Here is a 24,462-nt window from a genome sequence, read left to right as displayed (position 1 = left end):
AAACTTTGAAACAGTCAAAATTAGATAATTTGCCAATATAAAATTATTTTTGAAATACAACAATATTTATCCATGTTTCATTTCAATTTCATGGAGGTGAAGTAATCCCTCATCTTGCCAGAAGGTGGCATCAAGGTATACGTACACTGCAGAGCTCTGGTGGAATTTTCAGTTAAGTTCACATGAAATTCACTGAGATCTGAGGCGATATCTTCAACCTACAACAGCACTACTCTAATTAACGTTAGATCGATCACCTACCCGACTCAAAAAGAGACTGCAATTACAAAAAAAACCCACAAGGATCTGTGTGTCGACCTGTTAAGAAGACTTAAAACCTTGTCACCTATTTGTGATGAAAAATGTATTGCTCATATATTGCCAACAGTTAGTCCCCACAGAATTATTCCTACTGTCCCATGAAGGATTAAGATGTTTTGTCACAGTCCTAGTCTGGATGGGTTTTGTTTTTCTGAAGAAAAAAAAGTTGTCTTCTGGTTTGATATCATATCCAGATCTTGTGTTTACAAAAAGTGCTTGCTTCTGGTGATGACGATGAAGCTCAAAGTGAAATTGAAACCTTTGTAGACCGCCTCATATCTTCACTTTTCTTCTTCACCACAATGTTTCCGCCTCTAAATTCCTTCCAGCGCTCTCTTTGTTTTAGTGTGGCAATGGAACAAGGACCTCGACGTAGTTGAGGGGGAAGAATCCTGACTGGCCGTTCAGCATGCCCTCGTACCAGTTTTCATCGATTTGGTTGGTCAGGATGATGATGTCGCCTTCGTGGAAGCCCAGCTCCCCCTCATTCTCTGGCTCAAAGTCATACAGGGCCTTGCAGCTGGGCTGCTCTGGGGCTGATGAGAACAAGAAAAATAGAAAGATAAGAGAAAAAAAAATAACCAAGTTCCAAATGTATTAAACATTTCCTGTTGAATAAAAAACAGGTCAGATCTTTAGCTTAAAATTTGGATGTTAGTGTGACACTGATGCAGATTTGAGACAAGTGAAGGAAATCTGGTAGGAAGATCATTTCATGTAAACATTCCTGAAAACCACAATCCTGTAGGACTGCCCACGTTCTTCACTTTGTTTCTGTCTCTGTGACCTCATGCGGATCAGCAGTGATTTACACACAGACAAACTAGGCTTTTTAGCAGCCAAACAATTTCTCATTGTATCAAGTTCACCCAACACACTGCTGGGTAGGCTAGAGACAGGGAGAGCGTTTGGATTTACTCAATACACTATCAGTTCACAGGGGCAGATAAATAACACTAACTACAAGGGAACACAGTTCCTCTTAGGATGGTGCTAACACACATTTACAGATAGCAACATGGATTACACTGTAACAGGAATCTTAGCTAAGATTTTTTAAAAGGCTACGAGTTAAACATCACTAAGAGTGAGATCTACTTGGAATTCATGAATGCATCTATAAACACCCATGATGAAAAAAATTCCTATTTTTCTGCTCCAGAACTGGTGATAGCTGAGTAGCTAAAGTTGTCACATTTAGCATGACCATATAAGAAGCCCTCATCAATGTGACACAGGGGATGCGATTCACCATGACCACAGCAGGAAAGAGGCCTCCAACAGCTCAATTTGTAGTCACACCCAGGTTATAGGGAATTAGAAGGAATTGGACTGAATCCTTCATTGGATGTCTGATTTTATTCATCAGCAATCACTTTCTTGCGTTGTTAATAAGTAGGTGCCTGTGGTCATCGAATCACTTTGGACAGTAACCCCCACAGTGCAGAAGTGGCTCAAACTGAGGCTGACACCTGGAAGCATCTTAGTCATCTCAGTCCAGAAAAGCTAAGTCCTACAGACAGCTAAGATACTAAGAAGGACCCTGAAGCTTCCAGGCCTGTTTGAGATGATGACATCTTAAAATGTACTTTGTTTTGAAAAACCAAAACCACCAGCTCCTGTCTGTCTTGCTTTGAAGCTTGCGCATGTATGAAACTAACTGATGGCTTAGTGATGTCAATTAGGGCGACTTTTCAGACCCCTTGAGGAACTATTTTTTGTAGAAAAAAAGTGATTTTGAGACAAATCTACTGACTTCTCTGTTTTTGGACAGCTAAGCAACTACACGTGACATCATCAATCCTTCTATTATTGTTGTCAAATTGTTGTCTCACAGGCAGCCGCCCCGTCCTGAAACCCCTGCATGCGGTCAGAGCAAAGGAGCAGAGGAGAGCACCTGCTCCATTTTTCTAGTTAACGAGTAACGAATGTTCAAAGCTGGCAATGATTTCACTGTGGATCACAAAGCGGGATATAAATATTGTTTTTAATTAAGTCTCTTTTTGTTCCCCGTAAACTCTTGCACTAAATTAATCACCTTATTATTACACAGCTAATGCGTGCACCTCAGATAACTGTCTTTTTGGTCAAATTAGATGTATGCAGAGTGGATTCAGGCAATTCATAAAAATATACACATTATTCAGTATAGAAACGTTAATGTATGCTGCATACATCAATATTTTAATGGCAGTGATGTAGTAAATAATTTTAGTTTTGATTCAGAAATTCATGACCACTTATTTCCTCCCTCTCATTTCCAATCACCTTGGTTAAAAAAAGGAAAACCCTTTTTTTGTTTTAGACTTTAAAAGTAACCCACATTTTTAAACATAATTTCTTGTATTTTAACCAATATCCCCCTCCCTGATTGAATAGCTTCCCCATCTCAGCTACTAAAAGTCAATAAGGGATATAGGTATTGGGGATGGTTACGACATTACAACTGCCCAAATATAGTGATAACTAAATACCTCACACTTTAAATACAACTTCCTTCCTAATATTATAATACTGCACACCCTGATGTTTAAAATTGATATATTATTAATCTCTTACAGAATAGATGATACTGTTTCAAATGGAAAGGTTCTGTGAGGAAAGGTTTACTGGTGGTTGCTAGCCTATGCAAATAGATGCAATAATATAGAAATAATCACCTACATTCAAGACTACTTGAAAGAGGTTTAACTTGGAGGTAGAATTTTTCTATGCAAGCATGCTGCAGAGAGAGAAAACTGCTGGCTCAGCAGGGCCTTCTTTGCTGTGTTGACACCATTTTTTTGCACATATTTCGAGAGGTAAAATTTGCATTGAACAAAAAAGTAATAACAGGGGTGATAATTACTTTGGTGAGAATTCTGTGCCTTGCACTTAAAAGAGAGGAGTTAAAATGGCAAAGTGAGGTTTTCTTTTTAACTCTTTTTTTTGTCACTAGTGAATTTTTCGAAAGTAGGCTGACAGGAAATGTGTGGGGGTGGGGGGGTCGCTATGCAGCAAAGGAAAGGTCAACAGGCTAGGACTCAAACTTGTGAAGGCAGCATTAACATACACTCTGTATATGGGCAACATGCTTTATCCCTGCATAAGTAAAATAGCTTTATATTAGTTTTGGTCCTCCCCTTAAAATGAGCAGATTGCATGTTGAACAGGCAGTTTCCTAGGTGACCATAAAAGAAAGAGGAGTTTCTAAGCCATGGAGATCGAGGTAATAATGATAGTAAAAAAAAATAATCATAACACTAAATTACAATTAAAGCGCATCTCAAATAGCCCACCTTAAAGGCTACCGACAAAAGCAAAGAAAAACATAACCTTTCTTTGGGCAACTCAATATTTTATTAAATTCCTTACTGTCAAAATATATTTACATGCACACAGCATCTCTCTCCATCCTCTGGCTTTGCACTAAGGTTGGGTGATATGGCTTAAAAATCGAACCCTGCCAAATCAGATAATTTTTTTCCTCATTTAGGTTTTATAATAGAAACGACACATGGCATGTATTACTTTGAAAACATTTTTTTTTATTTTAATCCTCCCCTATGGAGGGTAACCTCAATTTTTTCAAAATAATAATGTGTTAAAGAAAACAATGAAAAAAACAAACAAACAAAAACACTGAATGTTTGTAGCCAGTATTTTATACGTAAACATCTAAGAAAAAAAAATTATGAAACTATGTCACTTTGAGTTGTGGAGGCCCAAGAAATGGATAGGTGAAAAACATTATACATGACTCAATAATTAAATCATACATACATCTTCAAAAGGATAGATTAATAGCCCAGCCTTACTTTGTACCACAGCTTCCCTTATGGCCACAATAACCACAGATAATTCTGGATGTCATGTTGCACCCAACTTTCACAATTACTAGAAAAGACAATAAAACTATTGTCACAGTTTAGTTTCTGATTTGGATGTGGTAAATAATTTGTTTACCCTCAACCCATGAATCTCTGTTATTGGGTCATTAGAATATGACCTGCATATTGATGAAAGCAGAGAAAAAATGAATAGTTTGCACATGCTGTCTGTTGAATTGCAAATGCAAATCAATTCCCCCCACTTTAAAGCTCTGCCCTGTGTGTACAAATATGTTTGGATCCGTTTTGAAGGTGCAGTAGGAGATATTTTCTGACGCATTCTTGACCATGTGGCTTAAAGTTCTCCCCACAGCTGCTTAGCAAGCAGTGAAATAGGAGGTCTGGAAGTTAAACTAAAATAAATGGTCCCCACTACAGTGAGAAATCAATGAATAACCCCAACCAATCACAAAGGACGGTCCGGTGTACACGACTGGTCTCTGACACGTCAATCATGGTCGTCTGCTTGTCCCTCCCCCCTTTGCACGTACCCTGACACATGAATGAATCGACCCCCCAATGCTTGTGCAAGACGCCTTGGTTGTAAGCTAGCCACTGTTATGCTACGTTCACACCTATGGTGACCAGAGTTTTTCACATATGTAATCCAAACTGCAGGCACCACGATAATAAAAGCAAACATGTTTTGCCAGCAGATTTCTGCATTTTAAATTAACTTAGGCATTAATGAACTGCTTTAGAGGAGTGATCATAATGCTCTGCATCATCAGTGCTGCCTGTCTCCCTAACAGCAGCCGCTCCTGTTGCTCTAGATGCGCTGCAGACAGCATGCGCGTTCATGTGTTTTGAAGGCGTGGTTTCGAAGGGATTGTCTGAAGGGAGAGGCATGGTTGTGCATGTTCAAAAATAGAGCTTGCTGGAACCGTTTTTCCAAGATCTCCTACAGCAGCTTTAAGGCACAGAAAGCTTCTGAGGACCAGGCCCTAAGAGTGGTGTTAAAATGAGGATGAGGGCAGGGGGCAATATCTGCATTGTAATCAATATCATCACAACAGTGATAATATCTGCTAAAATCTATCAATCCAATGTTCTATTATTGATTTTATAATATTCCGGTCCGCTGATTTGAGCTGATTCCCATATTTTATTGGAAAAAATACAGATAAGAAAATAATTTTTAATAGTTCTGAATAATAGTAAAATAATAATAAATAAAAAAATTAAGCTAAAATTGTTTCTCCCTCAGTTCAACTGAATAAAAAATAAATAAATAATGCCACAAAAGGTTACAGAATACAGGACAACTGAGTAATAAACACTCAAATAACACTTCCTAGAACTAAATGAATGAAATATTCTCATTGAATGCTTTGTTCTGTACAAAGTTGAATGTGCTGACAACAAAATCACACAAAAATCATCACGGAAAACTAAACTTATTAACCGAGGAGGCCTGGATTTGGAGTCAAGACAGAAAATAAAAGTGAAAAAACCCACTATTGGCTGATCCAACTATAGTGTAATGTCCCTAAAACAGGTATAAATGAGGCCTAGTATTGTGTGTGGCCTCCACATGCCTTTATGATCTCCCTAACATGCCTGAGCATACTGCTGGTTAGGTGGTCCATGGTCTCCAGAGGAATCTCCTCCCAGACCTGGACTAAAGGATCCGCCAACTCCTGGAAAGCCTGTGATGCAACGTGATGATGATGGATGGATTGAGACATGATGTTCCAGATGAGCTTCAATGCCTTCATTTTCAAGGAACTGCTGACACTCCAGCCACATAGCATTATCTGTCTAGCATTATCCTGCATTAGGAGGAACCCAGGGCCAATCTCACCAGCAAAAGGTTACAAGTGGTCTGATGGTCTCATCTCGGTAGCTAATGGCAGTCATGCTACCTCTGGCGAGCACATGGAGGACTGTGAGGCCCTCCAAAGAAATGCCACCCCACACCATTACTGACCCAGTGTCAAACTATTCATGTTGAAGGTTGTTGTAGACAGCAGATTCCTCTCCACGGTGTCTCCAGACTGTCACGTCTGTCACATGTGCTCAGGGTTAACCTGTGTTCATCTGTGAAGAACCCAGGGCGTTAGCGGAAAACTAGGCAATCCTGGCGTTTTCTGGCAAATGCCAGGCATACTGCACGGTGTTGGGCTGTGAGCACAATCCCCATCTGTGGATGTTGGGCCCTCATACCATCCTCGTGGAGTCGGTTTCTAACCGTTTCTGCAGACAAATACACATTTGTGGCCTGCTGGAGGTCATTTTGCAGTGTTCCTCCTGTTCCTCCTTATACAAACGCAGAGGTGTTGTTGCCCTTCTACGGCCTTTTCCACCTCTCCACTGGCCTTTCTCCTGGTAGTGTCTCTAGCCTCTAGACACTAAGCTGACAGATACAGCAAGCCTTCTTGCCACAGTTCACGTCAATGTGCCATCCTGGATGAGCTGCAATACTTGAGCCACTTATGTGGGTTGTGGAGTTCGTCTCATGCAACCACGAGGGTGAAAGCACCACCAACATTCAAAAGTGACCAAAATATCAGCCAGAAAGCATAGTACTGAGAAGTGGTCTGCGGTCTCCACCTGCAGAACCACTCCTTTATTGAGTGCATCTTGCTAATTGCCAATAATTTCCACCCGTCTATCCATTTGCACAAAAGCATGTTAAATTGATTATCAGTGTTTTTTCCAAAGACAACAGTTTGATTTTACTTAAAAATGATTTAATCAAAGTTATACTGTGTTGTTTACTAATTCCATTTATTTTTTGAACAGCGTATAAACGTTCAGCTTCTGATGTCTGTCCCTGTTAAAAACTAGAAGATGATTTGTATGTTTCTCAATTTCATTTTTAAGATTTTTTTTATTACCAGTAACAATGTCCACAACAAAGCACTTATGACATGTATTTTAATATAAAGATGAACAGAAAAATACCCTCAGATACTAAGACTGGATCTGAACCTAGTTTTGTACCAGGCGTCTAGGACTAAGTAGCTGAAGATGCATTAGAAGAGATGTTGGGTATGGTTAATTTTATGAACACCACTTAAATCAAATATTAAAAGAAACATTCACATATAACATTAGGAGAAACATTAGTGCAGGTAGCCAAGTTCCTAAAACTGAAAAAAAGACCCATTGTGGAAATGTAGTTGGTTTAGACAGGATATGACGTTAGGTTGAAGCAAAACCACACTCTGTTAAATAAGACACATGTAAAACACCCATCACTGCCGCAAAGCATCTGCTTCCTGAAAATCTTATCAGAGTGTTATTCACACACACACACGCATGCAATCATTCCAAGGCTGCAACTTGGACACACAGTGGGTGACTCACACAATCCCGGTTTCCGAAAGGACAATGTTGCAAAGAGAAAGGACCGTTCTGCTGATGTCATACGAAAGAGGAACAAGGTCAGCAGGAGAAAGGCCAGCCAGATAACAGGGCGGGACACACACAGCCACAACCTCTCACCATGACATTGGTCAACAGCTAAGTGATGTCATTTCAACACTGAATAAGTCAAACATCAATAAAAGCCTTTATGAGACTATGTAGGAAAAACAGGAAAGAGGAATTTTACACTTCTCCTGTGGCTTCATGTTGCTTACTGGTGTGCAGTTGTTGATCAATAATGCCAGCAAGGTACTGAGGGCTCTGTGTGTTTCTGCATGATTGCTAAGCTTTTTCAACTCAGAGTTAAATGTCTAGTTTTTGGTAGAACTCTAGCAAGGCAGATCTTTTTTTACAGATTTAACATGATGACATTTCACTGTGGTTTTAAAAAAGTGAAACAGCTGAGGTTTCGCTTTTGATGATTTATAGCTGGGGATCTTTTGCTTTACCGTTTAAATAAATTTTCAACAAATAATTTCAAATTTGTAATGTGTTCAGCATCTTACCAGAGTTGCGTGAAGGAGGAGGCGCCATTGAGGATGGGTAACTTCCATTGGAGTGGTTGTTTTCTCCAAAGTCAAAGATGGGTTTGGGTTTAGGTATGTACTCTCGTCTTGGTCGAGACTGAGCTTCAGTCATCCTGTTAAAAGAAATATCCCCATTTTTAGATACAAATGAGCATAATGAGATAAAATTTGATGTGGATGATTAAGTTGAAGATTGGAATAGGTTCAGAGCACAGCTGCATGGAAAACATATCACTTATGCATTTGGATATCTTTGGATTTGCTTTCTGCACAAACCTGTCACGCAGCTTATCAGAAAGCTCCTCCAGCACTTGCACCGCTTGTTTATGGTAATGTAGCTGCGACTCGACGAGAGATGAAAGCTGGCTCACCTGTTCAATCTATATATACAGACAAAAGAAAACAACCCATCAAGTCTTGTAAAACATTAACACATACTATACACATCAGCTACATGATCTTTCCACATGGAGCACTAAGATTGCAGATACAGGCGAGTTGAATGTTAAGATAATATAGAGCAACTATTTTTTTTTCTTTTTTTCTTTTCTTATCTTTTGCATAAAAACAAGTGTTTATATAAAATTTAAGTAAAAGAGTATTTTTAAAGTCAAAGCGAAGCTAAAATTGAAGTCCCAAGATTATTTTCATCAACAGGAGGAACTCCTGGTCTGGAGAGCAACATTCAGCTAACGTCAGACTTTGAGTAATGTTGAACAGGGTGCTGAAATCTGTGAGGTAACCTATTGGGTAATCAACTGCAGTAAAATGTTGCCCGCTTTCGAATATCTACAGGTGCTGGTCATAAAATTAGAATATCATGAAAAAGTAGATTGATTTCAGTAATTCCATTTAAAAAGTGAAACTTGTATATTATATTCATACATTACATACAAACTCATATATTTCAGATGTTTATTTTGTTTAATTTTGATGATTACAAATGACAACAAATGAAAATCTCAAATTCATCATATCAGAAAATTAGAATATTACTGAAGACCAATAAAAACAAAGGATTTATAGAAATGTTGGCCAACTGAAAAGTATGAACATGAAAAGTATGAGCATGTACAGCACTCAGTATTTAGTTGGGCCTCCTTTGGCCTGTATTACTGCAGCAATGCGGCGTGGCATGGAGTCGATCAGTCTGTGGCACTGCTCAGGTGTTATGATAGCCCAGGTTGCTCTAATAGTGGCTTTTAGCTCTTCTGTATTGTTGGGTCTGGTGTATTGCATCTTCTTCTTCACAATACCCCATAGATTTTCTATGGGGTTAAGGTCAGGAGAGTTTGCTGGCCAATTAAGAACAGGGATACCATGGTCCTTCAACCAGGTACTGGTAGCTTTGGCACTGTGTGCAGGTGCCAAGTCCTGTTGGAAAATGAAATCTGCATCTCCAAAAAGTTGGTCAGCTGCAGGAAGCATGAAGTGCTCTAAAACTTCCTGGTATGTGGCTGCGTTGACCCTGGACCTCAGAAAACACAATGGACCAACACCAGCAGATGACATGGCACCCCAAACCATCACTGACTGTGGAAACTTTACACTGGACTTCAAGCAACGTGGATGAAGTGCCTCTCTTCTTTTCCTCCAGACTCTGGGACCTTGATTTCCAAAGGAAATGCAAAATTTACTTTCATCAGAGAACATGACTTTGGACCACTCACCAGCAGTCCAGTCCTGTTTCTCTTTAGCCCAGGCAAGACGCTTCTGACGCTGTCTGTGGTTCAAGAGTGGCTTGACACAAGGAATGCGACAGCAGAAACCCATGTCTTTCATACGTCTGTGTGTGGTGGTTCTTGAAGCACTCACTCCAGCTGCAGTCCACTCTTTGTGAATCTCCCCCACATTTTTGAATGGGTTTTGTTTCACAATCCTCTCCAGGGTGCGGTTATCTCTCTTGCTTGTACACTTTTTTCGACCACATCTTTTCCTTCCCTTCGCCTCTCTATTAATGTGCTTGGACACTGAGCTCTGTGAACAGCCAGCCTCTTTAGCGATGACCTTTTGTGTCTTGCCCTCCTTGTGCAAGGTGTCGATGGTCGTCTTTTGGACAACTGTCAAGTCAGCAGTCTTCCCCATGATTGTGTAGCCTATAGAACTAGACTGAAAGACCATTTAAAGGCTTTTGCAGGGGGTTTGAGTTAATTAGCTGATTAGAGTGTGGCACCAGGGGCCATCAATTTTGAACCTTTTCACAATATTCTAATTTTCTGATATGATGAATTTGAGATTTTCATTTGTTGTCATTTGTAATCATCAAAATTAAACAAAATAAACATCTGAAATATATGAGTTTGTATGTAATGTATGAATATAATATACAAGTTTCACTTTTTAAATGGAATTACTGAAATCAATCTACTTTTTCATGATATTCTAATTTTATGACCAGCACCTGTATAGGACTGCATAGTGCTACCTAGTATTATCATTCCTTCTGTGTACTACTGATCTTGATCAAGCCTGTTCTTACATTTAACAGGGCAAATTAAGTGATACAAGTATGTTTAATTTATGTTGATGTCATATCAGTTTAAAATCTTTATCAGTCAGTACTCAAAGCTGCAATATTGGCATTATATCAGTTCTGGTACACTCATAGTGTCAGATTGAGACCTAGTATGAACAAAACCCCATTCTTAAAGAACTGGTTGTGATGATTCAAAAAATAAATGATAAAATATATTTTTACACATCTATATTCAGCCATCCATCCTTTAGTATAAATCCTGACCCTACAATGTGTTGTGGCACCACACAACAATAAACCCCATCATCACTAAATGTTGCATTTAAACTACTGAACAGGTGTGTTTGATTAACCTTTATAGATGCAATGAACAGAGTTTCTGTTTGTTCTTAAGATGTAAATGTATTTGAAAAAGCCACGTAACGCAGAACAGGACAGACAATATAACCTTGTACCAGAGTAGCAAATAATTTTATAAAATAAAAAGGTTCAGGTTTCAAAAGATCTGTAAAATGACTCACTATAGGCAGTAAAATACAAATGAAATTGCGATATAAGCCCAAAACACCACTACTTGAATGTGTTCCTCCTAACACTGTGATATGAGGTACTTTATTAGGAGAATGACTAATTAAATAAAGACTTAGGCTTAGTTTAAAAACAACTAGACTTTAGGATGTGGCTCCAACCTTTCACTGATGGTTAAACAGAAAGAAGTGCTTACATCAGTCTCCAGCAGGTTGTACATGCTGGTCTCAGCCACTTCCTTTGACTCATGAAACTTTTCAAGGGCCTGTCGAACTTCCTCATCAGGAATCTTGCCCTGGCGCTTCTTTTTGTAGTCATAATCCAGCCGACGGCCTTCAAGCTTCTTCAGATGGTGCTGAAGTGGTGTATAGATACAATTTAGCTGCTGCATTTTACTGTCTGAAGACCTTATCAAATATACATTTTCATAAAGCATATGCATACCTGTATCTCTCTGAGGTCCTTGTCACACAGAGTTTGTAATGGATCAATAAAGTTCTGTTTTACGTCGATGTCTAGAGAGTCTTTGACCTCTGCTAACCGCCTCATTGCCTCTCCCACATCTACTAGAGCAGCACCTGGATAAAACAGATGGTTGACATTTGGTCACGATTTGTAATATTAGAATAAAAACAAAACAGAGAGCCCAAGTCTCTCAGTTTAGGCTTCAATGAGCGAAAACTAAATCACCAAAGCATGAATTCGAAACAAAATAGACCAAAATAACCTTTTAGATGCTGAGTTGGTAGTTTGGCTGCACACAAATGATCAGGACGCATAAACAGGACACATGCACATCTACTTGGCACATTGTGGAAGTATGCTGGTGAAGATTCTCAGTTATATGGTTCATAGCCATTCCAAAAGTCCAGTGGATTGCTTTTTTTTTTTTTTTTTTTACTTATTTTGGAATTGTGGAAGTAATAAATATAAACACCAGTATTTGCACTGCCCAGGATTTACTCCAGGCTTACACTGATTACGTATGCAGGCTGCTTCAAAAATTCATTCACACTACATCAGCCCACCAATATTAGTGCTTTTTTCTTGTATCAGCTGATAAGTGCATGCTTTTGAATATTCATCAGTGCATTCAGCAGCCCTGCCTGGTGTTACAGTATCTGGCCAAACTTGCCTATTGCAGAATTTTCTAAAGCAAAGTACTGTTCCTGTCCCTGTAATTGGATTCTCACCGCACCGTGGCTGATGTAAGTTTTTAAGGATTTGGGTTCCTTACCCTACCAGTGCTACAGCGGTACTGTATTCAGCTTGAGCCCGGTGTTATAGCAGAAAACATAATATCTCACCAAAGTTAGTGTCTTCTCCAAGTTCCCGTCCATACTTGGCCATACATTCTCCTAGCAGCCCTTCAGCTTGAGGATATCCTGGGTTCTTCACCTGACCACGGATCTTAGACATGGTGTTCAACATGGACAGTTTTGCACGAGATGCTTTAAAAGAAAGGTGAGGAGGACGTTAACAGAAATTTTACAATTAGGTAAACACACAAATACCAGACTTGTCTTCTTACCTGGGTTGGGCTGAAGGTACTCCGATGTTTTGGAGATAACCTCCGCTACTGCTTTACTGGTCACATCAACCTTCTGTAAAGAACAACACATCCCAGTTTGCATCAGTTACTTGTCAAATATAACAGAACAAGGAAAAAAATATATGAAAACATTTAATAATTAAAAAATACTAATATGCTAGTAACATTAAGATAGCTGTAATGTTTATGGTGACACCTAAACTTTAAAACTGACTCTTTTATTTAAGAAGGAGTTTTCTTCAAAGCATGCTAAAATATGCTATGTCTTTAACTAGGTGGTGTGTCTAGACTAAAATTCAAAACCCAAACATAACCAGCAAAAAAAAAACTTTTATATTAGCAAATCAGAGACTATGCCTTATGCAACATGTTCTATTCAAATTTGTTTTCATCTAAACATTTAAAATTATAGGTCATTGGTCCAGTTAACAACCATATTTTAGGTAATTTTCACTTTTGTCTAAAGGGCTGGTTATCCTCCCGCAGCAGTGTGTCGCAGTGAGCGTGTCGCAGATATTTTTTATTCATGCCCAATATTGAAGCGTGGTCTGCGCTGTTATTCCACGCCACAATGCAAGATGGACAATCATGAACTAGCTGTGGGTCTAGATAATTTTGAGGCGGTCAAATTTGTGTGACAACAGGGGGACATGAGGGTGAAAAAGAGAAGTGATCCAGGTGGAAAAAGGGTCCCAGCGCTCTCGCACACCTCGCACTTCTAGCTGGTCCATCTTAACGAGTCATTTTCCACCATGGCGGTCATACAAACAAAACAGGAAATACGCAGTGTAGAAAGGATGTAGATTTGACCAATCAAAGCCCTCCTGTCTGCGGTAATCGACAATTTTGGAGAGGTACAGCAGAGTGTCTGCGACAGGGGCAGAGTTTCTGAGTATAAATCAGCCTTAAGGCCACTAAATAAACATAGAAGAAAATGTTTTTAATGAAAACATTTACTTGTGCAGCTCCACAACTTTGACTCCTACTCTCTGATAGGTCTCTTACCCGTTCCAGGTCCCTGAAGTCCTCATCTAGTTTGGTTCCTTCTGCACCACCAACTTTCTCACTCACCATCTAGAGAAGAAGACATGAAAGGGGGGGGGGGGGTGAGAGAAAATAAAAATGCAAGCTAAGTAATACCGCTTATGTGGTTTTGATCTGAGAGAAAAAAAGACAGAAGTGCTTCATGAATATGGAAATGTAGCCTCTGAGTTTTTGTATCGTGACGCATAGCTTAATGTAAGCTACCACTGATTATTGTAGTAAAACACATAAAAATTGCCAATGCAGTCCATAAAAAAGAAAAAATCTTTGAGTAGTTAACCTGGCTACTTTTATCCAAATCTGAAAAGAATCTCTTATGCTTCTCTTCTGTGAAAATATTGTAAAACATCCTTGTATTCAAATTTTAGAGAAAACTTTCCTAAATCATCTTTGCTATCTTAACTAATGCTATCTTGAGAGAACTCCACATCTGATTATCCTTTTGTTTCATTATTCTTTAGATCTGATCAACAAAATCCACCCATCCACAGGGACATTGTTTTGCTTTACTTTCCACAATAAATCTAAATCACAATTTATCTAAACCCAGAGTAAAAAACAACAACCCACAAATAACAGGTTGAAACAGATCTGGGTTGCTCTTTTAACCACCACCTGTGTTACCATTAAAATTTCCTCTCCTACAGGAAACTACTCAAGCTGACCAAATAAAGATGAGACGTGGCTGTGAACAGGAAATATAACACTGAACAACACCTGTAGTCTACACAATGTGGTTTATGTTTCTAAAACGCAAGAGTGAATATAAAGCAAAACAGAAATACCACTCACACCTTCTGGGGATACAGTTTCTTATAAATATTTAACAATAATCTAAGAGCTTGAACTCCATGAGGATTTATAAAAGCTTTTCCTGGGAGGACATGTTTTCATTAGGATGTGTTACGCAATATTTTCAGATAATGATAAACTTTGACATAGTTTGCTGCACACATCCATTTCACAGTTAGAGATATTGTTCCTTTTCTTAGATTAATATATTGATGTTTTGAAGGAAGAGAACATAGGTTTGTTGATAATAATTAACACATTTAGCAATCATCAAAGAGGTTGAGATTAGGGCTGCAACTAATGATTATTTTAAAAATCGATGAATCGGCCGATTATTTTTTCGATTAATCGATGAATCGGACAAAAAAAAAAAATTTTATATTAACCTCTTTATTCCAAAATAAACATTTTAGACAGAACAAACAAGCACACAAGTACAGGTTGCTCATTAACTGTACTGGTGCAATATGAAAAATAAATGTTTGTGTAAAAACTACGCCAACTTACATGAGAAATGTAGCTGTACATCCACAAAATATAGGCTACTTTGGTTCATAAAGCGCAAAAAGAGACAGGCATTTTTGTTTTTTAAAGCCCCTAAGGGGTTCAACAATAGGTCCCCCCATTTCAAGAAATGAGTTTTTTTTAGACTAGAAGAGTTCTGCCTTTTAAGACAGGAAAGTATAGCAGTTAAAGTTGCTGCTTGAGAAAATACTGAACCATAGAGATAAAAATAGCCCTGTGATTCAAATTATAAATTGTATTTGGAATAAAAATGAGAGAACTAGGGGTGGTAAAAAAAACACATCCTCCAATGTGGCAGATAATTAATTGACATATTACTGATCTTGCTGGATTTTGTTCTGCTTTACTTCCATAAATTGCAGGATCTTCTTTTCTTTATCTTTGCCAGAAGATTTAAACTTTAAAAGCCTTGCCCTCATAATTTGCAAGTTAATTTATTTATAAAGAAAATATAAACGCTGCTTAAACAAATGTAAATGAAATTAAAAGTAAAATAAGTAGCCAACCTTATCCCTGTCTGTAACCTACTAACAAGGTAAGGAAAGCATCAGATGAGCTACCTGAGAAACTAACGTTACGTTTCCCCACTTTAAAACCAAACAAACATGGTTACTCATCCTGCTGATCAGCTCTCTTCACTGCCATCGAAGGCTCCAAAGTGTTTTCTTTTCAGGTGCTGCGTCATAACAGTGGTGCTTCCGTGCCATGTTAATTTCTTTTGAAAAAAGTTGCATGTTATCACTTTTTTCACTTTACAAAGCGCAGGCTATTTTAATTATTGTGATCAATTTGCGCCGTCAATCCCGGCGCATGCGCGCTTCATTTGCAGTCTGGACGCTGAGGGTAAACTCCTCACTAAAATCCTGCGGCTCTGACTGCCGCGCTGAGAGGGATTCCTGTGGGAGAGGGAGAAAGGCGTTGGGATGGGGGAGGCGCCCCACGGCAGGCAAAAGCCGCCAGTGACACCGTAAAAAGTCGCCAGATTTGTCGCTAGTCGCTTTTTTGAAAAATAGTCGCTGGAGGGGTCTGAAAAGTCGCTGAGTTGGCAACACTGCAACTGCGGCGCTGACTCGCTCCGCCATATTTTTTTTTCTTCCCCCGGATGACGGCGGCGGCGGATGACGCATTAATCGCGCGACACAACTAATCGATGATTAAATTCGTTGCCAACGCTTTTAAAAGTCGATTTTTATCGATTTTATCGATTCGTTGTTGCAGCCCTAGTTGAGATTATCATTTTAAATGTCCTCTTATTAAGAGAACACTATGCTGATATTTCCACTCAGCATTCCTGTATTTCTGCTGCGTTCCCGAGAGCATATGACACTGACAGATTCAGGTCACAAGAGAAGTTGCAGGGGAAACTCAGTAAAAGTATTACTTATCTGCACACTAAAGCCATGAAATGCAGCACAAAAGCACCCACACAAATCTCAATGTTTTCATACAAACAAATCAGAGCGTTACAAATATAGATTAATGTGCAACAGAAATCCTTTTTATCTGCCTAACAGTGTGTTACTAAAATACTTCTACATTATCTCAAAGCTTGATCGAATTCTTGTTTCCTCAGTTGACAAACACTGCAGAGCTGATTTACAGAGAGCAAATTTAGAGATCAGGGAGGACAACCAAAACACTCCGAGTGGCTTAAAGCTCACAAAGAACAAGCTTCTGAAATAACTACAGGATAACATTATACAGAAGTTTCAATGCGCAAAAAAGGGGAGAGACGATTATGGAAAACAATAGAGAAGATGAAATAAGACTATTAAAGCTGAATACTGAAAAGAATGAGCTATGCTGATGCAGCACCTGAAAAAAGTAGATGTCTGGAGGTAATAACAACTGGACCACAAGCTTAAAAAGCTAAAGTGTCCAGACATATGAAGCATTTTCAGGTAAAAAAAATACTTTTTTGACATTCAGTAAAGCTTACTGCACTTCAGTAAAAAAACATGAGCCTCCTGAAATGTTCTGTTAGTCAGGTCTTGCTGTGGCTTTTATAATTTGCTGTAGAAACCAGGTCATCCTCAGCTTTAAGTCAAGTCTCTGTTCCAGAACTGTGACCATGGATTGAGCCGTTGTTTTAACAAACATGGTGATAACAGATTTAGGCTGCAGCTTTCTAATGTTATCTCTGCGTTGGATGCTTTCAGTTTGCAGAAACCAAGTGAATAAAATGTCTAACTCAATGAGGATATTTGCCAAAAATACCTTCGTTATCCGTGCGCCGGACTGGAGTTGTGACAGGCAGCCGGCCACATGCGGCTACGCTCTACCCCTTCTATTCATTTGGCTAGCTAATTTGAATCGTTCAATTCCATTTCGAGAGCAAGATCATCTGTGGTAGTAGCACTAGACATCTTCCAGGCATGTGAGTAAAACTAGCAGCAGTTCAGCGGACAGGATGAATGAACGGTAGCCGGCGCGCGCGGATGACGTCATACACGCACCGCTTCGTTTTTAAAAGATATAAATATAAAAAATATAACAGCGGATTCGCCTACATGTTTTGAATGCTGGCGTACCATAAATGATAAATTGTGAACAGTTTAGTTTGTGCCTAAAAGTCGTTGCCCATAGGAAGACGTTACTTGGATATAATCTATCCGAATATCTTCAGAACAGCTCCAATTGACACAAAACTCATATGGGTGAGTAGAACTTGATGTACCAACGTAAAATCAAGGGCCCAATGTAAAAAAAAAAAAAAAAAAAAAAAAAAAAAAAAAAGACGGTGTTTCCCTTTAAGACAAAGCAAAGTATTTTTTTATTATCATACCGGCATTATCAGAGAGTTTAAGTGCAGGCTTATGTAATCCATTTTTTTCCCTTTTTGCCTAATATCAGCCCAATATCCAAAATCAATATGAGATTGGGTCATCCTTTAAAAATTATATAGAATATACACTATATTGTTTGGGATTATTGTCCAGCCCTAGTCCATTATAAAAGTGATACTGAAATGTATTGATCATGCTAAGAGTAAAAAAATATAGAGGTTCCAGATGACCTCACATCTAAAAGCTGACTGATACAATCGCACCAATAAGCCCACAAACCATCATTTGCATTTTTGTTTTTTGCATCTTACACAGATGCTATAATCAAAAACTATTTTTAGCGCACAGAGGTTGGATGTTGTTCCAAAAACATGGCCAGAGGCCCATTTCACAAGCAGGTTTACTGAAAATTGTAAGGTTTCTAAAAGCTGGAATCAGGGAAACCGAGTTTTCCATTTAACAAAGAGAGTCTACTCAACCTCAACTCAATTACCGGTACTGTAGTAATATTCTCCCCAGAACTAACCTGGTTGGGAGCAGGTTTTCCTTAATAAACTAAGGGTTTCCTCTGTCTCTGCCCTCCCTAAAGCAAATTGTGTTGTTTTATTTCTGTATTTAGTCAGGAGAATTCTGTCTTAGTATTGCACATACAATAAAATGAAACCATTCACTAGGTTCATTAGAGATATTAGATGTCAAAAACACCATCAAAGCATGTCCTTTTGATGAGGATCCAATTGAAGAATGAGCGGGATTAATTCACAGAGAATTAAACATTTACAGGGAGAGGGTTCTTAGACTGTGTATAGATGTCCTTTATATTGAGGAAGTTTTCTTTGTGAATGCAATTATTTCACATACATCAAGAACCTTAGCTGTTCTCACATTTACAGCAGTACACAGACTTCTTTAACAGGTATTTAGCAGAACATGATATCAGTGAGAGCACACTGATGTGTGATAACAGCATTATGGAAAACAACTGTACAGCGAAACAGACACTTAGTATTTACTGTGCAATGGAAGACAGAAATAAAATGAGGAGGAACCCCATGAGATGATGCACAAGTCTTGCCAGTTAGAACAACATTTTTCTATTCTATCTTCACCTGCTGACTGGTGATTAGACCTCAAGAGATACACTGATCCACTTTCAATCAGTAAACTAGGTTTTTGTAGTGATTAAAACTGGCTTTGGCAAAACATTTTTATATTTGTCTTAATGTGTATTTAAAAGGCATTTCTTACCTTATCAAATCAAAAATTTCAAACAAAATGATATTCTTCATATCTAAAGTAAAGATTCTGGATGTCTAGAAATTAATTCCAGATCCCCATATTGTTACTTGTATTATTTTGACTTGGAAGAAATATATTTCAGATATCATAAATACATATTCAGTCAAGCCGATAAATGTCAACACAGCAACTTAAGGTATCAAAGAGGATTTTTCTCAGAAATTAAGTGTCCAAATTAATCTAAAATAACTTAATTGATGGCTGGCAGTCTTGCTCTTATGGACCCCCCCACAAAATTATTGAAATCCACAAACTCTGGCAGTGATGGGGCCTACAAAACATTAGCCAATCTATTTTGTCTACTGTCAAAAGTGGATTGGCTACTTGTTTGTTAATCAAACCTTTTGCGTACGTGCCCCCAGTATGTTATTCACGTAGACTCCAAGTGTGACTCATACATTGTTTCGCTAGCAGTCCGTCATTACGCCGAAGCATGAAGATGTACTCCTACGCCTGTTTACTGCCTCGGCTTTTATTTTAGCGATTTGTTTACCGTTTTGTGTAAACTTGAGCATCAATGACCTAAAATAATCCTGACAAACCTAACCGTAAAAGAAAGCCTTATTTTTGATATAGTTGAAAAGAGGATGTGGGAGAGAACGGCGTGGGAAAGCGTGTGTACAGGAGATTGTTTTCGCAGATGGCGTGCCCTACAGGAGCAAAAGGGTCTGAAAACAGATGCTTTGGTCGAAAAACTTTTGCTGGACAGGTAAATTATGTTTAATTGTGTAGTAAGTACTGTGTTTTTTAAAATTATGAAACATGCAGCAGCGAGAACACACCAACAAATTGTAAATATAACTTGCAGTGATGACGCCGGCGGAGACCTGTTCTTTTAATGATTTCCTGCTGACTAGGTTCATCCTGGTATTTTGCTGCCTCTCTAGTTGAAATACAAAATAACCAGCAGAGGCGTTTCCAGCGAACTTTTGCGAAGGAGGGGGCAGTGACGCATGTTCACAATTCGAAAATACACAAACACCCTTTGAACATATCTCCCACCACAAAATCCCCTTTCCTGCCTTTAAAATATGTAAAATTTCTAGGTACAGTACATGAAACTTTTTTCTTACAAGTGTAACTGTGTGATTCTCATTCAGTTTTATGCTAGCAAATATGTAGTTAAGGAAATCTACCATTACAATTCTAACCAGGAATCCAAAACATACAATAAAAGGTAACACGAGAAGGAAAGCAATCTGCAAAATGTGAGAGTGAAAACCTTTTTAAATGTTCTTAACATTTTTATAAGCTAGAAATCATTATCCTTTCTGACTCTGTAGGAAGCCCTCACCCTGTCTGGATCCTGCAAACCAGCTTAGCACCAAATCAAGTCCCCAGCTAAATTTAATCTAAACTAATCCTCTCAGATTGAACTGTTTTAGCTCCTGGAATGATCTTCATGTCACAATAGAAATAATGAAAAGAGAACTTGCTATGGATGCGTACTTTTTGACAACTTGTCAGGTCTTAAATACAACAGATTCTAAATAGTCAATTAAATGCTATAGAAATTACAGTTTTGTTTCAGTTAATGTTAAAAATCACTAAACGTAAGATAAACCTTCTAATATTGCAATATGACATACATTTCACAAGTAATTATACAGTACACTAATACAGACTAAATAATTATGCTTGCTTTTTATATCTATGACTTCCATCTACTTGATATCTTTTGTGGTGAAGAGTATTATCTTTCAAGTATTAAACACAGAGAAAAAGTCCAAAACCTGCCATGTAACAATATTCTCCATATGTTTTTGTATAAGAACAATTTCATGTCACAGAACAGATGACATGTTTGGTTATCTTGTACTAAACATCAGTACATATTCCCTTGCCTTCCTAATGATTTTATGTCCAAGAGAGACATTTCAGGTTCGATATTTATTATTTTAAAAGGAACAGAGAGATAACAAAAGTGAGAGAGAGAGAAAAAAACAACATATGAGCAAAGTTATCATTTCCACAGCCAACTTCCTGCCTTCCTGATGTGAATACAATCTGAGCTATTGGGAGTGTTATTGCCTCGAATGGAGTTTTGGCAAGCAAAGTCGCTGCAATGCAGTGAAATAATAGGGAAGGCACACTTTGTCCAGCCTTCTTCCACTACATCCATCATTTGGGTCAATTCTCATGCCCTGATCTATTTGATGTCTTTTTTTCTGCTAATCAGTTTCACCATGAACAGTCCAGTTGTACAACACAGCCTCTAAAATGACGTTATTTACCATCTACTACAGGAATCTGGGTTTGTTCTTGGCAGGATGCTGAGGCAGACACCAAATGTATTTTCCTGCTTAGATCAGCAGGGGTTGGAAGAAAAGACAAAAAAAAAAATCTTTTTAAACAGTCTCCTCCCATGACTGGGAGAGTTGCCCCAAATTAAAAACATTCACAATAAAGCTGAGACAAGAAACCGAGGAGGATTTCTTTTTATCTCTAGAAGTACGCAAGTATTTATTAAGACGCTCTAATCGTTGAAAAAAACAAACAGAAGATTTGATATTTGAGTTTAAAATTGATCATAGTTGAAGAAAATATTTTACTACTCAAACGGCAGTCACAAAAAACACATTTTCACGACTCCCTCGTCTTGTTTTCTTTTTAACTTAAGACCATTTACCTCTTTTTTAAAGCAAACAACTTTATTTCACTATAATTTGTTGATAAATAATCATGTTTCCATTTTATATAAATAATTTACAGGGCAGACAACGCAATATCAACCAGTCAGTCTACTGTGAGTTAAGGGGAACTCGCTTCATTTCACGCTCGCCGATTTAGTGTTGAGAGAAAACAAGAGCAATTTAAACATTTCACACAACTAAACAACAAGCTGTCAGAAAAACAACATCCACCGTTAAATAAACGAAGCAGTGTTAGCTTGGCTCTGAGCATTAGCTTGCTATGCTACAAGCCGCTAGCTAGCTGCTCGCGCTAACGGTAAGAAAAGTTTTGCAAACCTGACTGGCTTTATAAAACTGCTTCTTCAAACCCGCCACAGACATCTTGGAAGCTGACCGTCCCCTGCTCTTCTACTGTCGGCCGTGTAAACAGGTCAAGATAAAGGGGAAAAAAAGTTAACGTTTACACTTAGTCAGAAACGAGCCAGTGCAAAAAAAAAAAAAAAAAAAAAAAAAAAAGCAAATGTTTCGGGGGGGATCATAGGTTTACTGGGCCGTCACTCCAAGTCGGGACACGCCAGCTGACCACGTCCACAGTGAGCGCGACTCCTGCCAGAGTCCCCGATAGCGAACCAATAATTATCTTAAAAATAAGCGATTTAATATCCTAAACTCACTCTATGTTTTACGTCTTGGCTAAATCTCTGCCGAACACTGAACATATTTATTTAACAGCGTTAACGTTTGTGACGCAATGATTTTAAGAAATTAAACCACACCGCCCCCTGCTGGATACAATTAGCAAGCACCGGTACTTTACTGAGGCTGCAGTTATGGGTTGCAATGGTAGCATTAGTACAACCCTAAATATTTGGTTATAATACCTTTATTTGTACGTAGATGTTTTATTTCAGAATATTTATACCTCTAGAAAAATATATTTGTTGTCCTTAACCTAGGAATAAAACTAGTAATAATAATGATTATTACTAGATATTTTAACTCTTCACTATTATTATACTCATACATTTTCAAAGATTCTTATACATTTTTCTACGCTCCATATTTGTGTGACCATTTTTTCTATAATCTTTTTGCTGCTGTAAACATCAGAATTTCCCCATTGTGGGACAATAAAAGGGATTTTCTATTCTATTCTATTCTATACTATTCTACTGATAAGAGTATGTAGCACTGATGCTTTGCAGTAAGAACGTCCTGAATTTGAATCCAAGCCAGGAATCTTTCTGCATACATTGCAATTTCTCCCTCTGCTTACATGGAAAGCCAATTGGGAAGCATATTTCTCAGGGACTGCTGGGGATGCAAGGACTAGAGCTATAAACAAAGGAAGGATGTTTAGATAAATATTATTAGATAAGTACAGAAAGAAAAAACATGCATTTATTAAACAATACTTTAGTTTCTAGCATCCACTATAAGAATGTTCTTCTATATCTTTGGACTTCAAACCTATCCCTCTACTTCTTTTGGATTTTGTAATCAGGTAATTAGATGAAGTATCGTATTAGGTGGTGTAATAATTTAAGGAGCTCAAAAGGGTCAGAAACCTATCATGGTCAGTAATGATCCAAGTTGGACTAAGATCCACCTTGTTATGTAACTTATCTTTCATTAAATTATTATTAAGTGCTTGGAGTTGCATTGTAAATATGATCACTAAAATTATTAAGCCACACTCATTTTATGTAAGCTATGTCAGAGTTTCTAAATATAAAGAATATCTTAATGAAAAATTGCAGACCTTTAGTGTTTGTTTTACATCCTTCATGTTTAAGAAATAAAAATACATCCTGGATTTAGTTAAGTCATTGATTCTTTTGACTTATTCTGACATCTCTCACACATTTTAGTTTTGGTTTGTCCAACGAAATGTACTACGTATACAAATATCAATGTATTCTTTAAACAAAAAAAAAAAAAAATTGGAACAATTGTGCTGCTGATTGAAATTCCGCTTTTACTTTTGATTTTCACATTGGGTCTCTAAATCGCTCCAGTTTTTATCCTCTCTGAAATATAAATATAGATAGATGGACAAGGCTTTTTTTGCATTTTCTAAGTACACTAATGTCACCCAGCTTCGTTTCTGGAAGTAATGGGTAGCTGGTGAAGCTGCCCATTACTTCCAGAATACATTTTAAGTTTGTGGCTCTAGTTGTTTCTAGGGCTTTACAAGGTCAAGTCCCAGCATTGATCTTTTAAATCCTTATACCTCCTGAAAGTATTTGTAGTCCAGGTGAGCAATGCCTGACTGTTAATGCTGCATACCGGGCAAAAGACAAAAGAAAACAGAGCATTTGTTTCTGTGCACACCAGAATCATGTAAATATCTCCGCCATTATGGATTCAGTTGCATTTTAAAATCTAGCTAAATATGCATTGTTTTAAAAGGGCTTTTATATTAGTTCCTGTGCAATAGTTTCTTGCTCTGGAGTTTATTTTCCTTACTTTAATTATTGTAATTTTAATCATTATAGCAGTACACTCTCATCTCATTGCAAAAACAATAAAAAAAATGTAATTTTTTTTGTGTATTTACCATTAATTTCAGTAGGTAAATAAGATGATCGGCTAGAGAAATTAATATTTTTACCCTTAAAATAATATATTTAGATATTATGCACTTGAAATAAGAGATTACAGTTGTTTTCCCCCCCTCATTTTAAATGTTGTCTTATTCCATTGACAAATTGGCCTGCTTACTTGCTCAGTTGAAG

General features: G+C 37.9%; 1 protein-coding gene across 3 annotated transcripts; it reads right to left on the bottom strand.

The window, feature by feature from the left end:
- Positions 1-344: 344 nt before the first annotated feature.
- sh3gl1b (SH3-domain GRB2-like 1b) lies at positions 345-22,219 on the bottom strand. 3 transcript variants are annotated; one of them, XM_038275436.1, is made up of 10 exons: positions 22,061-22,219; positions 13,651-13,719; positions 12,625-12,697; positions 12,401-12,544; positions 11,538-11,671; positions 11,290-11,448; positions 8,366-8,469; positions 8,069-8,202; positions 7,503-7,553; positions 345-857 (listed from the first exon to the last, which is right to left on the bottom strand). In XM_038275436.1, exons 1-10 carry the CDS (start codon positions 22,103-22,105, stop codon positions 664-666), a joined length of 1,107 nt encoding a protein of 368 aa, XP_038131364.1. In that variant the 5' UTR covers positions 22,106-22,219; the 3' UTR covers positions 345-663. The 3 variants fall into 3 exon arrangements, with proteins under 3 accessions (XP_038131364.1, XP_038131365.1, XP_038131366.1); XM_038275437.1 differs by having other exon boundaries at positions 664-857; positions 7,503-7,550; XM_038275438.1 differs by lacking the exon at positions 7,503-7,553 and having other exon boundaries at positions 664-857.
- Positions 22,220-24,462: the final 2,243 nt, after the last annotated feature.

This window comes from Cyprinodon tularosa, unplaced genomic scaffold, assembly GCF_016077235.1.
Source record: "Cyprinodon tularosa strain WSP-4 unplaced genomic scaffold, ASM1607723v1 ctg959, whole genome shotgun sequence".
Taxonomy (NCBI): Eukaryota; Metazoa; Chordata; class Actinopteri; order Cyprinodontiformes; family Cyprinodontidae; genus Cyprinodon; species Cyprinodon tularosa.
Note: the sequence above shows the minus strand (reverse complement) of the source record. Positions and strands in the feature narration are given on the sequence as shown.